The sequence below is a fragment of the Planococcus citri genome, chromosome 1 (genome assembly GCF_950023065.1).
Source record: "Planococcus citri chromosome 1, ihPlaCitr1.1, whole genome shotgun sequence".
In the NCBI taxonomy this organism is placed as follows: Eukaryota; Metazoa; Arthropoda; class Insecta; order Hemiptera; family Pseudococcidae; genus Planococcus; species Planococcus citri.
Genome location: NC_088677.1, coordinates 78674340 through 78689316, shown reverse-complemented (window position 1 = coordinate 78689316; position 14977 = coordinate 78674340). Strand labels below are relative to the sequence as shown.

At 34.5% G+C, this 14977-nt stretch overlaps 1 protein-coding gene and 1 long non-coding RNA gene across 2 annotated transcripts in view; one reads left to right on the top strand and one right to left on the bottom strand.

Moving 5' to 3' along the window:
• The window catches only part of LOC135834932 (uncharacterized), a 124740-nt gene extending 111113 nt beyond the window's left edge, over positions 1-13627 (top strand). The window contains exon 3 of the long non-coding RNA XR_010556796.1: positions 13163-13627. This is a non-coding gene — a long non-coding RNA (uncharacterized LOC135834932). The remainder of the gene's footprint in view (positions 1-13162) is intronic.
• LOC135834675 (uncharacterized) lies at positions 2252-5901 on the bottom strand. Its single transcript, XM_065348622.1, has 4 exons — positions 5767-5901; positions 5167-5686; positions 4880-5086; positions 2252-4714 (listed from the first exon to the last, which is right to left on the bottom strand). The coding sequence occupies exons 1-4, from the start codon at positions 5767-5769 to the stop codon at positions 2940-2942; spliced, it is 2505 nt and encodes an 834-aa protein (XP_065204694.1). The 5' UTR covers positions 5770-5901; the 3' UTR covers positions 2252-2939.
• Positions 13628-14977: the final 1350 nt, after the last annotated feature.

Here is a 14977-nt window from a genome sequence, read left to right as displayed (position 1 = left end):
AGTCGCTGATTCCGAATACCCAATTATTTTTCGTGTGTGGCCCCTCGGTGTCCACCAGTCCTTCACATTCATTAAAATTAGAAAAGGGAGACTCGAGAAATCGAACACATGTCCCAAATCGAGAATCCGGTCGCTATAAAATATTCTGCTCATGTTTATCAAACTCTTATCGAGGCTACTGCAACATTACTGGTCACAGAACTCCAGATTTTTCAAGTTGGAATTTTAGTTTAAATTTACAAGAATATCAGGCGACGCGGTAGCGTTGCCACCCCGCCCTCCCACGGTTTCAAGCGCGTAATGAAACGCGTTCAACCGTAGGCGGCGCAACGCCAGACGGAGTTATATTCTGTAACTATTTCGTAATGCAATTTCCCCGAGTTTCAAACGCAATTTTCTCAAAAACTATGCGTTTATTCAAAAAACGCATAGATAATTTTATTCTTATTTTTCAAATACCTTTCAGAATATATAAGAATAATTTTTGTACGATAAAAATTCGCGAAGTTCCAAATACCCAGTTTTTTGTCATTTTGGCGAAATTCTTGTTCAACACTTACTCAAAGTTTGAAGGATTGGCCGAACCAATTTTGATGAAATTTGGAATATAGCTTTGATTTGTCAACCATTACTGACTAAGGTAAAAAAATTGTAAATTTTTTCAAAATTGACCCTGCACCCCCCCTTTTTGGGCCCCAAAAATTCTCAAAATTAACCCAAAATATCAAAAGGCACTTCTCCACCACAAACTTGATGTTCATGCAAAAATTGAGCTTTGTAGCCCAATTACATCAAGCTTGAGTGGAGTCTAAAGATGCTGAAAAATGACAAATGTTGAAAAAACGAGCAGTATATTTATCCAAAGTACAATCAAACCAAAGCTGGGATAGATGTATGTACATCAAAAGGCACATCTACGATGTTCAAAGTACATTTGAACAAAATTTCAGCGTGATTTGTGCCCTATTCGAGGCTGTAGCTTTGTCTAAAGAAACAGTTAATTTGTAATACTAATATTCGCCATTATTGATTCTTTAGACAAAGCTACAGCTTCGAATACGGCACGAATTACGTTGAAATTTTGTTCAAATATACTTTGAACATCGTAGAAGTGCCTTTTAATATTTTCAAATTAATGTGAGCTTTAATTTATGTGCAATAATTATTATTATTGCACATACACGTTCAATATCAAAATGTCCGTTAAATTTAAAGCACAACACGTGTTGGCGGCGTTGTATGCAGTTGAAATGCGCTAAAACGTTGAGCAGCCTAGTGGCTGAATGATTTAAGCTTCCGCTCGCCCGGCGTTGTATGCAGTTGAAATGCGCTAAAACGTTGAGCAGCCTAGTGGCTGAATGATTTAAGCTTCCGCTCGCCACGCAGTAGACTCCGGTTCGAACCCCATCAGAATCAAAATTTTTTTTTAATTTTTAATTTTGTAAGCTGATTTTTTTCAATATGATTTTTATTTAACATGTTCAATTTTTAAAAATACATTGTAAAAAAACGTTTTTCACTTCCTAAAGTACAAATTTTCTTTTGCCCTTGTTTTTTTTAAAAAAGTAAACATGGAAAAAATTTCATTATGCAAATTTATTTAAAACAAACAAGATACACTTTTTCACCTGAAAAAACATGTTTTTTTTTACTTCTTGAAATGACGTTTTGCTTTACTTTGTTCAGGTTTGTTTGGTTCTCATTTTCAAAATTTAAATTTTTAAAAAGTTGACATTTAAATTCCAAAATTTTGAAGCCAAAAAATGGAACCTGAAAAACACATTGTTTTTCACCTCTTGAATTTTTGAACGTTTTTTCACTCGCATCACTCAGTTATTTTTTCTATCCTTTTCCTAAACTAAAAAATTCCATTTTGAAACTTCAAAAAATTCAAAAAGGAAAATAATAATTTTTTAATAGGTATTTTTATCAATTGAAGAGTGATATTCCAAAACTCGCTTTGTCCATTTTTGCAACTTTTCAGGAGGGACTAAAAACATTTCCCCTTCTAACGTGTTGAATGTGAGAAATCAGCGATGGTGTACTTCTCTAGTACACCATTCTCTGGAAGGAACCCCTTCATAAAAAAATTTTTTACCATACGTATTCGGTGTGAAACATAGCTGCAAACAGGAGTACCTGGATAAAGCGCGTTTTGGAACACGTCATTTTCACGATGTATAATTTACAAAAGTCCGTTTTTAAGCTTTATCATGACGAATAATACTGCACAAAGTCTGTTTTGGAACTTTTTAATAAATATGCGAGTAACACATAGGTACAAATTACAAAATCAAACTGCATTTTGCAAAAAATTACAATAGTAGGATAAAAATGAGAAATTATGAGAAAATTATTAAAAAAATTAAAAATGAATTTCGCAAACAAGAAGTAAAACAAAAATTATCTTATCTTAAAAATCACAATTTTTTGGCTTTTCTAGTTTTGATTAACGAGTAACACATACAAATTACAAAATCAAACTGCATTTTGCAAAAAATTACAATAGTAGGATAAAAATTAGAAATTATGAGAAAATTATTAAAAAAATTAAAAATGAATTTCGCGAACAAGAAGTAAAACAAAAATTATCTTAGAAATCACAATTTTTTGGCATTCCTAGTTTTGATTAACAAGTAACACATACAAAATCGAACTACATTTTGCAAAAAATTACAATAGTACAACGAAAATTAGAAATTATAAGAATAAAAAAAAATATGGAAAAATAACTTTCACAAAGAAGTACTTAGTACAACGAAAATTAAGAAAAATAACAATTTTTGGCCTTCCTAGTTTTGATTTGAGAGTAACACATACAAAATTGAACTACATTTTGCAAAAAATTACAATATTACAACGAAAATTAGAAATTATAAGAATAAAAAAAATATGAAAAAAAAGTTTCAGGTACCTAGTACAACGAAAATTACGAAAAATCACAATTTTTTCGGCCTTCCTCGTTTTGGCTTGTCTAATTCATCTTGTTTCGGCTGCTCATCGACTTTCTTTGGCCTTCCTCGTTTTGGTTTTTCAATTAAATCTTCGTTTGACAATCCACTATTTACGATTTCAACAGGAGCATCTTTCTTTGGCCTTCCTCGTTTTGGTTTTTCAATTAAATCTTCTTTTGACGATCCACTGTTTACGATTTCAACAGTAGCATCTTTCTTGGGCCTTCCTCGTTTCGGTTTTTCAATTTCAGCTGATGTTGATGGTTCACTCATTACGTTTTCAACTACGACATTTTTTTTCGGCCTTCCCCTCCTCGGTTTTGGAATATTTTCTCGCAAATTATCATCATCAGAATCGATTTTACGTTTTGTTGAAGTTCTGGATTTTGCCGGCTTTTCTTTTGCACGCTTCAAAACATCTTTCTTCGTAGAACATGGTTTGCTCAATTCGGTTTCGTAATACTGCTTTTCCATTTCTGACAAATCCATCAGAGCGATAAGTTTTCGAACATCATCTCGTTTACTCGTGGAAATTCCTTTTGGGTTGGTTACAAGTTCTGGTTTACGAGGAAACAGTTTGGTTATCGCAGGTTTCAACATGGAGAACTCTTTGTAAGGTTCTGTATAAGAGTTGCTGACTTGTATAACTCCAGGTTTACGACGACAAAATAGCCACCTTCGATTTTGTTGCATCTGTAACTGAGCGGTTGACTTCAGGGATGTTTCAGCCAGTGTTTTATAATCGTATACTCGCCAATCATCACCAAATACATGGTATTTCCCATGTTCTTCAAAAACTGAATGGTAATCTGAAGGAGATTTCAAGACTGCAATCTTACGTAATTTTTTTTCAATTCGAGCGAATACACGGTCTGCCGGAAGATACGAGTGTCCGCGGATCGGAAAGATGTACTCGACTTTTGCAATTTTTTTCATGACAGGATCTTCGATTTTTCTCATTAGATAGCCAAGCATCGTTGTATTTTTGTTCTGAGCAGGACAACAGTCGGAGAAGAGTTGGATTTTATTATAACGACCATTAGCGATTCTTGGATGAATAATTTTTTCGAAAAAGTGATCAAAAGCAGAAACAACCTCGTTACTTCCTTTGCCGCTGTCTGTATCTGTCCAAGTGTAAATATGAACGTTTGATAACGGAGTTTCATTTGATGTGTGAATTACGAACGTCAAGTTATACAGTCCTAGTTGGCGAGAATAATATGCTTCTCCAATATTTGTCTTCGGAAGTGGCTGCACTTGTTGCATATCAAAGGTAATGGTTAGAGTAGAATCTTCCGCGGCAGATTCGCGCAAAATATCATAAAACTGCTTCGCTTGAGCTTTATGGAGATCCAACAGAGCCCTGTTTTCTTCCACATTGATATTCGACTTGAGTTTACCTTTCAACTGCTCGCAATGAGAGCAAACGCCAACTTTTGGGGATAGAAACGCTAAATTAAAACGTTTTTTAAAAACTTTGGTGAATTTCTTGAGCGATGCAATTGGTAAATCACAGGCATTACGTTCGTTTAGCCACATATTAAACATAATCGAGACGTTCAATTCCGGAGGTAAATATTCTCTTGCTGATTTACCGCGACCGTAATGGCTTTCTTCAACTTTGAACTTTTTGATGAATTCAACGATCGATTCTGTTATCTCTATCTGTTGCGGTGTGATTCTGCTTCCTCCTCGCTGTTCTGGTTTGCTGTTTCCAGTCGTAAAAAAATGCTTAGATACGCCGTTTAAACGTCCGCGTGCTGCAGAAAACCAAATAACAAGGGTAAATTACTATCAATTTCATTTTTCTAGATTAAATCAAGGCTGCGGAAAGGAAACAAAACAAAATGAAACGAAAATTTTCAGTTTCGTTGCAAACAGCCTTGGATTAAAGTAGGTATGCTAATGGAAACAGTGAAACTTACTTAAGCCTGTAATCGAACGAAAAGTTTTAGCACAAACAACAAGTACTTTGCAATCCAATGTCCTAACCAGATATTGAGTCACAATTTTCTTTCTTGGTGTTTCACTCTCAGTACGTTGACGAACTCCGGGACAAGTTACTAAATACGGTGTTATGAATTTATTCTGATCTCCATACGTGACATTTTCGTACAAACTTGCATGAAATGCTGTTTCACAATAATTTTGAGTAATTAATAAATACGTAGAAAGATAATTAGTATGTTACACCATTCTGAAAAATACGTACCATCGATATCTGCAGTTGTGAGTTTGTCTGCCTCACACCAAGTCAAGTCTACATGGTCACACGCAATGTGCGGTCCTACTCGGGAATCTTTGCTGTTTCTGATGTTACGTTTAATGTTTTTCAACCAGCTATCGCGATTCTCTCGAACTCTAGAACCTCTACTTGTTTCCGTTGCAGTACTGGTATTACTCGAACTCGTTGTACTCAAATTTGAACTCGAATCTGTTCTCGAAATTATACTTTTACTCAAACTCGGAGTACTCAAATTCAAACTCGAACCGGTTCTCGAAATTATACTTTTACTGGAACTCGTTGTACTCAAATTTGAACACGAATCTGTTCTCGAAATTGTACTTATATTGATGCTGGCATTTGTAGTTGTACTGGAATTCTTAGTCCCAATCCCTGAATCCGATTCCTGATCAGTATTAGATGATGTATCTGATGTATCAGAGTCGGATGATGAACTAGAGTCGGTAGCGGGATCATAATCTGAAGAATCTTTACGTTTCGGCTTCGGCTGTGAAATGAAAAATTTTACGTTACTTTCATTATGAACAAACTGTAATTATTGTAAAGTGTATAAATGAGTGAACTTACCATTGTGTTCTTCAATGCTCGAAAAACAACGAACAGAACATTACTATTTTTTTCAATTTATCTGAGTGACGGTTATAAGAAACTATTAAACCACGAGTATGAAATTTTAAAATTTTTACTGGATAAAGCCAGTTATGGAAGAACATTTTTTTTTTGAGTTTTTGGGGAAATGACGTTTTCGGCGTGTTTCACATCTTATTTCGGTAGGTAAATGATGTAGGATCGTGAGTTACTATGTCATCCACCAGATGGCGCAAAAAAACGCACTTCGCCAAAAATGGACAAAGCGAGTTTTGGAATATCACTCTTCAATTATTGGTAAACTTGTCATTTCATCTCTCATTTCATTCTAGAAATTTATATTCGCTATTTGTCATTTTATTTGACAAAATTGAAAGTCTTTTTTTACTGATCGGCGAATTTTTGGTCAACCCCTTCCCCCATCACCCTTGAAAACCCACTGTTTTTATTCCAGTCAGTTTAATGACAAATGTCCAGTAATCTGTCCACTCTCTGCATGCTCCTGCCACCAATGCTATTTTCATTTATTAGATTGAACACTTCATCACAATAATATAGAAAAAAAAGTACTGATATCCTCCAAAAAAACTCTTCAAAAAAGAATTACACCCCGCCCTCTCCACGATTCCTAATGAACCTACTCCATGAACAAAAATTAAAAATTTCAGTAAGAAAATGTTATGATATCATGGTGGAATCCGCCCCTAAGAAAAACAACCTACCACTTCACCATTTATTGTATAAGACAATCTATGAAACAGCTAATGAGCCAAAAATTTGGGCGGACAGATCCCTCAAATAAGTTTAGTAATCTAACTTGACTCTGGAGTGTGGAAGATTTGTCAGCCCCCAAATTTTTGGCTCATTAGCTGTTTCATAGATTGTCTTATACAATAAATGGTGAAGTGGTAGGTTGTTTTTCTTAGGGGCGGATTCCACCATGATATCATAACATTTTCTTACTGAAATTTTTAATTTTTGTTCATGGAGTAGGTTCATTAGGAATCGTGGAGAGGGCGGGGTGTAATTCTTTTTTGAAGAGTTTTTTTGGAGGATTTATACATTTTGTGCCTCAGTTTATTGAAATACGAATATATTGATGGGTGTAATTAAAATAATTACAGATCTTGTATAGTGATAACAACAATGAGACGTACTCTAACACGTGCAAGTGGCACCACTACAATCTCCACCACCCCCACCACCACCACCCCCACCACCACCACCCCCACCACCACTTCCGCTAGAGCAACTATCGCACAACTGAGCACACATGATCCCCCGCAAGATCCCTGAACACGGATCACTGCTCGGAGCAGTCAATTGCTCTCGTGTCCTTTCACTTGGGCAGCAACAGCAACACAAACACATCAAACAAGAACTTCCTGGCGGTTTTGGTGATTTTACTCCCGTACTGTAGTAAAAATGGTGGAAAATTCCTTCATCTCCCCATAACGCGTTTCCGATACATTTACAGAAGCGACGAAACGCATTATAAATTCCAGGTTTTTCAGTTCCTGCGTCCGCAGATTCAGTCACAAAGATGGTGCGCTTTGGCTGCAACTCTGGAGGTCGAGGAGCCTGGAGTGGAAATCATGTAAAAGCTTGATTAGAACGCTTTTGGTACATTTGTTACGTTTCAGCATTTCCCTTCTCCCTCCCTCCCACCCACCACAAAAACATCCCATTTTCAGTTTCTGAATCTTTTTATTTTTGGTAGGGATTTTCAATCAGCTTCTAGATCAATTTGGTAAGATTTAATGCTTTTTGCATTTCTGGCCCAAATTTGATTTTCCAAAATTCACCAAAAGTCGATAAAAGCTCTTCAGATAAGTATGAAATTTTCACTAGTGATTTATTTTTGCATGCTGTATCGATTTACACTTTACAGTTCTGGATTTACAAAATATGATGAAAAATGTGTATAGATAATTAGATATGTATGTATTATGATTGATCAATTCACCTACCTGAATCGTCGAAAATAGCAAACACGTCAAAATTAACGAAAGAAAAAGTCTCATTCTTAGGTTTATAATTATCGTTCGACTTGAAACAATAATTTTCTTCAGTTTCAAAGCACCAAAGTATCATTCACTGTACAAAGTACCTGTGTTACTTTTTAGTACCGAAACAAGTTTATCTACACTGCAGCAGTTTTCGAAGATTCTAGTCGCATTTTATAATTTTTCAGAGATACGAGTAGGAGTGGAACATCTGCTTATGCCATCTGTTCTCGTAAAATATCATAACTTCTCATTACGAATTGTTTGAGGTGATGCTGACAGATGAACAATTGAATTTCATCATCATTTTCAAAAAGTATGTTCGCGAAAAAACCCAGCATGCGTAGGTACTTGTTTGAAAAAAATATGATGTTGGGAGACTTCTCTCTCGTATCTCGAAGATGTTCCCTCGTCTGTGAATGAAAAAATCGCCAGTTCTCATTTTCTAGTTTCTGGAACATGTTTAAGAAATGGAACTCCAAAGGAACTGAAATTCGACTCGCGTTGAAAAGAACCAAATTTTGAGCAACAGAAGTGGATTTTTTTTGTTTTTAATGAATTTTTGATAACATAAGGATCGATGATTGGAACAAAGAGATTACACAGGCGAATCTTGAGATGAAAATCTGGATCTGAGACCTTGATTTCTATGCTGAAGCGCATCTTCTCAATCAATTGCAATCATAGAATATGTCTTATATCCAAAAATTGCTCAATATGAAATGAAATGTTTTCTTTCTTCAAGACACGAAAGTACAAAAGGGTTAAAAAATTTAAATCTCATTAAGAGAAAATTCAAGAAGGAACAACAAATTTGGTGCCTTCCTGCTCTAAAACAATATCAAATGGAAGTTTATTCCTGAGAATGCTCCTCAGATGGTAGGTGTCTACAAACGTTCAATATTGTCACTGCAGAAATGTAGTCTCTTGCATGCTCAATTTTGAAAACTTGAATACAACTTTGAAAGAAATTGAAAATGTATTAAACTCGAGCAGTGTCGGGCTCAAGTGTTGAGGTACCTAGAAAATCTTGGTGGGCGGTGGGGTGGTGAATTTGGGCAGGTTGGTACAAATATTTATATATGTGGCGTGGAATGGTGAAAGGGACCTGATCCGTAAAAACCTGTTTTCGAGATAATCGCGTTTAAAGTTTGTGACGCATAAAGTAGCATTTATGCGTTTCCATAGCAACGGTATTGTCAAATTATTCTGTATTCTGATTCGCTAAGGTCTGGTGGTTCACTTCCACATGCAGTGTTGCCTTTTTGAAGGATACTACATCAGCTGAATCATTCAAAGGGTATTCCCGGTTAAGATAGGTGAAATGGCCCTAATCCCAGATTTGGAAAATCATGATGGATTATTGTTGGGTACCTCCAATAAAAATTTTCGAGCGGAATTTCCGCCCCCCAACCCACCCCCCTTGGTCAGTATAGCCAAAAAACGCGTTTTTTGCGCGAAAAATTCGGTATCCATGAGTGGTGGGGATAAAATTCTGGTACCACGCGGAATGTGTAGGGAAAGCCTGGGCCTTTCAACAAGATTTTTTTCAAAAATTTTTATCGTAGTGGTGGGGGTAAAATTGACAAAAGAAAACTTTGAAGCGCCACAGCTCCGAACTGAAGGGTGCTACACAAAAACTGTTTTCGCCAAAATGTGTCTTTTTACAAATACTTTTTTCCTACTAATCCATGAAATTGAAATTTTGTCTGCAAAAGGCTCATATTTGCAAAAAAACCAGAAAAATACGCGTTTTTCGCGTTTTTTTGCAAAATTATGCGAAATATGCGAAAAATGTATAGAACAAAAAATGTTGAGCGTCGAATTTCACCCTAGAAAACGTGTTCATAAGGTTGTCAAAACGCTCATCTACTGAGCTAAGCGCGCGCACACATATCAGATCTTTGCAGCATGTCACGTTGGTCATGTCGCTACATAGTATGGGGCGAAAAATCGCTACTGCTAACTTTTCAAAAATTCCTACTTTTGTCAAAATTATCAAAAAAGTCACTTTTTGGTGAAATAAAAAAATCCTAACTTTTATCAACATTATCAAAAAAGCACTGTTTTTGGTCATAATTGTTGAAAAATACGTTTTCTTCTGAATGACGTTATCAAAAAATCCTAATATTTTTTGTAAAAAATGAACAAAAAGACCTGTTGTTGTGCAAAATTTCAAAATTCCAATTTTTTGTCATAATTATCAAAAAATCGTGACTTTTTGTAAAAATTGTCAAGAAAGTACATGTTTTATGCCAAAATGTTCAAAAAATCTTATCACCAGAATAATTGTAAAAAAAGTCTCATTTTCGCCAAAATTGTAAAAACAATTACATAAAAAATCCCAACTTTTGTCAAAATTTCCAAAAAAAGTTCCGTTTTTTGCCAAAATTGTTAAAAAAAAAAAAATATACCTTTTTTGACGTTATTAAGAAAGTTCTAATATTTTTGCAGAAATGACCAAAAAACTTTGTTAGTAGCCAAAATTTCAATCAAAAAAATCTCGTTTGCGTCAGAATCGTAAATAAGTTCCTTTTTTGTCAAAATTATTAAAAAAAAAACTCCCAACTTTTGTAAAAATTGCCAAAAGAAAACTCCTGCTTTTTGCCGAAATGTTCAAAAAATCTTGTTGCCTAAATTGGCAAGAATTCTTGATTTTCCCAAAATTATCCTAAAAAAATCCTGTTTTTTGCCAAACCATTGTCAAAATTTAATTTTTTTCTAGTTAGTTCAAAATAAATAGGTAAATTACATGCCTAGGTGTTGTAAAAAAAAACCTTTTTCCATTTTTAAAATCAATATTTTGTAATTTTATATTTCTTTTCTTGTTTTACTTTTCTATTCATTTTTTCTAGTTCTCTTTAAAATAGAAAAATTCTGACCCAAAAAAAATATTCAATTTATACTTGTAAATAAAATGATAGGTACCTATGTTTATCACATCAATTCATGGGTAAGATACACAACGTATATTTTTTTTCAGGATAGGTATGTAGTATGGGTAAAGGATCTTCAAAAATGCTAAAAAATTGATTTTTCAAACGATTTGTCCCTCATGATGGGTCAATTTGTTTTCCTCTCATTATCAAGCCTGGATTAAGTTTGTCAATTTTTTTATGGTTTGTAATAGTTACCCCTTGATTTTAGGACATCAATTTGATTTTGAACCAATCCATTTTAGATGACCTTTTAGTACAATTTTTGGATTTTTTTCAAAGTTTTGGAATTTTGGTAAGATCGAAATTTGTACTCGTATTTTCTGCAAATACTGATTTTGAGTTAGATTTCTGAACAATTTTTGGGTAATTTGCCCATTCTTGGTAACTTTTTGTAAGTTTGACTTGCGATATTTTCATTTTTACGGATTTTTTTGACCAAACATTGTAGAAACAAGTTTGAAATGAGAAGACTGTGCAAATTATAACTGAATCGCTCTTTCCTCAATTTGAATATTTTTGGTTTTTTTTTTTTTTTTTATTCACCGAGCTCATGATTACAATCTAAGCTAACTTCAGTAGATGAGCGTTTTGACAACCTTATGAACACGTTTTCTAGGGTGAAATTCGACGCTCAACATTTTTTGTTCTATACATTTTTCGCATATTTCGCATAATTTTGCAAAAAAACGCGAAAAACGCGTATTTTTCTGGTTTTTTTGCAAATATGAGCCTTTTGCAGACAAAATTTCAATTTCATGGATTAGTAGGAAGAAAGTATTTGTAAAAAGACACATTTTGGCGAAAACAGTTTTTGTGTAGCACCCTTCAGTTCGGAGCTGTGGCGCTTCAAAGTTTTCTTTTGTCAATTTTACCCCCACCACTACGATAAAATTTTTTGAAAAAAATCGTGTTGAAAGGCCCAGGCTTTCCCTACACATTCCGCGTGGTACCAGAATTTTATCCCCACCACTCATGGATACCGAATTTTTCGCGCAAAAAACGCGTTTTTTGGCTATACTGACCAAGGGGGGTGGGTTGGGGGGCGGAAATTCCGCTCGAAAATTTTTATTGGAGGTACCCAACAATAATCCATTATGATTTTCCAAATCTGGGATTAGGGCCATTTCACCTATCTTAACCGGGAATACCCTTTCCCGCTTATAGCAACTTTTTACGTCACGAATCAAAGGTAAAACTGTAATGTTTATTTTTACTACATCGTTTTTCAAAACCTCCCTGCAACAATACCACTAACAATTTTGAAAAAAATAATTATAGTGGGTGAAAGCCCTATCCTTCTAGAAAATTTTGATGTGTTTGAAACAACAAAGAACATTTTCCTAAAGCTCACAAAAGCTCATAAAAGATCACTGAAAAAAACAATGAGAAAATTTTCAGTCTTTTAGTTTTCCGCATTTACCGGACGAACCGTACGTCCTAGTGAAAATCTGATGAGAGTGATCTCAAAGAGAATTCAATTCTCTACAATTTCGTTTACGTGAAATTTTCGTAGGATGCTCGATTTCAAAACTGGACGCCTTTGAAGTTTTGCAGAAACTGAAAGATCTGATCTTTCAGTTTCTGCAAAACTTCAAAGGCGTCCAGTTTTGAAATCGAGCATCCTACGAAAATTTCACGTAAACGAAATTGTAGAGAATTGAATTCTCTTTGAGATCACTCTCATCAGATTTTCACTAGGACGTACGGTTCGTCCGGTAAATGCGGAAAACTAAAAGACTGAAAATTTTCTCATTGTTTTTTTCAGTGATCTTTTATGAGCTTTTGTGAGCTTTAGGAAAATGTTCTTTGTTGTTTCAAACACATCAAAATTTTCTAGAAGGATAGGGCTTTCACCCACTATAATTATTTTTTTCAAAATTGTTAGTGGTATTGTTGCAGGGAGGTTTTGAAAAACGATGTAATTTCGTGATTTTGCTACAGTTTTGAATAAGTTTCAAACAACTGTAGGTACCTACTTAAAATGCGATTTGTACAAAAAATTAAGAAGATGGAAACTTGCGGTTTGCGTCATTGAAAAGAGCGTTAAATTTCCTATAAGAATCGGTCAAAAAGTGAAAAACAATTTTTTTACGGCTCAGGTCCCTTTCACCATTCCATGTCACATATATATTTAAAACAAAATAACATGGTACTTTGTTGAAAAATGAAAATACATTAAAAAAAATAAAAATATGGCGCCCCACTGAGATTTTCCAAGTACTGAAGCACTGAACCAACATTTCAGTTGACAATGAATAGGGTGTTGATAATACAAAGTACAAATCTCGTCTCCTGTGAGCTCTTGGAGTTTGAACTCGACTTCTCCTTTGGTTTGAGGTTATTGTTGTTAATGTTCTGAGATGATTTTATATTCTGTTACATTGTATTCTGTCATATTGATCATTATGATTTGTTTATTGCTTGTTACAGATCAATCACCCATATTCATGTGGAATCATGCCAGATTCATCTCCATTTTCACACCAACTAGACACACTATTCAGGTAATGGGATTCTGAATTTTATTGATACACAGCAGTTTACTGAGTGGAATAAAACAATAAATGATCAAAATAAAGAAACAAAAAAATATTATAATAGGTACATATAGGTAATAAAGACAGGGTCATTGTAAAATACAAACATATGTATAATAATTATAATCGTCAACGTTTTCATAAAATAGCGTAAATGAAATTAAAGGGAACAAAGAAGTTCAAGGATCCTTCCCACAGCATTTTCCAAAACAACTGTCCTTTGCATTTTGTAATGTTACACCTGCTTTCCAAATCAACGCCGCGATAACTTTACCAAATGCTGCTATACTCTAAAATGGTATGCTGATACATTTACACCCAGCTAAAGCGAAACATTTCCCCACATCTTTGGAGCGGCTGAGACATTTATTGCATGCTGTCGTTTCATCTTGACTATTCTCGTTGGAAATATCTCTTGTGGTTTTTCCATCTAATTGTCTGGTACAGCAACATTGGCAGCGTGAATTTCCCACCAACAAGTTGCGACTTTTTTGGTAAAACCAACTCAGACCTGTGCTTTTTTCGGAATCATCATCGGTACACTCTATCAACGCTTGATTGAGATTCTCAGTGTTGACATCTTTTGTTTCAGGTATCTAAGGAGAAAAATTAAAAAAAAAGAAGTTATCTCAAAAACATTGTTGAAGTCAATTTTTATGCTTCATTTCTTAGTTTTATCTTGTTTCAATTTTGGGATGTTCCAGGAATGAAACACCTGTTTTTTTTCTAACCGAAGGGCGAAGGGAAAATAACTATATAGGGAATATGTCCTTCCTCTCCCTTAAATCCCAACTATTTCAAGAAGTGAGAACATGAGAAATTGAGAAAGCAAAATTTTAATATCAAGACAAGCCTGGTGTAATATTTAGGCAACTTCAGAGCTATATGAAACAATCTCAAGCAAGTAGATATGCAACTTGCAACTGTACCTGAAGAATTGAGCACAACACGAATAACACAAAAACACGTCTCATCTTGAGCAAAAAATTTCAAACTCGAGTTTTTACTGTTCAATTTAAAATTTATCTACTCTACTCCCAATCCAAAACTCATTGCATACTTTCAGTGTGATAATTCATCATAGCAATAACACAAATCAAACAAATGAACACTTTGCTGTTCTCATCTGTTGCCTTTATCTCATTTACAGATAATGGTGATACAAAATTTTCAAACTTGTTTACGTGAAAATTTACAAAAAAAATTGAGAGTAGACATTGCTTCATCATCTGTTCCCTTTATCTCATTTACAGGTAGCCTAATGGTGGTACAATAATTTTCAAATACATGTGTTGCTGTCGAAGGTAAATTTTCCAAGTACAAGTCTCATTTACGTGAAAATTTACAAAAAAAATTGAGAGTAGACATGCTTAAAAATTGAATGTTATTACGTATTATTATTTTTTTTTAAAGTCATTAACTTATCAAACGCAAATAAGTTGGTTACCTGCATATTTCCAATATTCAACGTTTTCATTGTTTTCTGTTCATTTTTTTTTGGAAGAGGCACCTGTCACAAAAGTGATATAGAATCCGAATCTAGACGCAACCTGCGTCAACGAGGTAGGTTTAACTTTTTTTGCAACGTAATGCGCAATTTTGACGAACACATCGTCAAATTAGTGAAATAAATCGTGTGTAGCGCATATGCCGCCTGAGCTGGCAATTTTTCAGTGGAAATTAAGAAATACATTCTCATATATTTTTT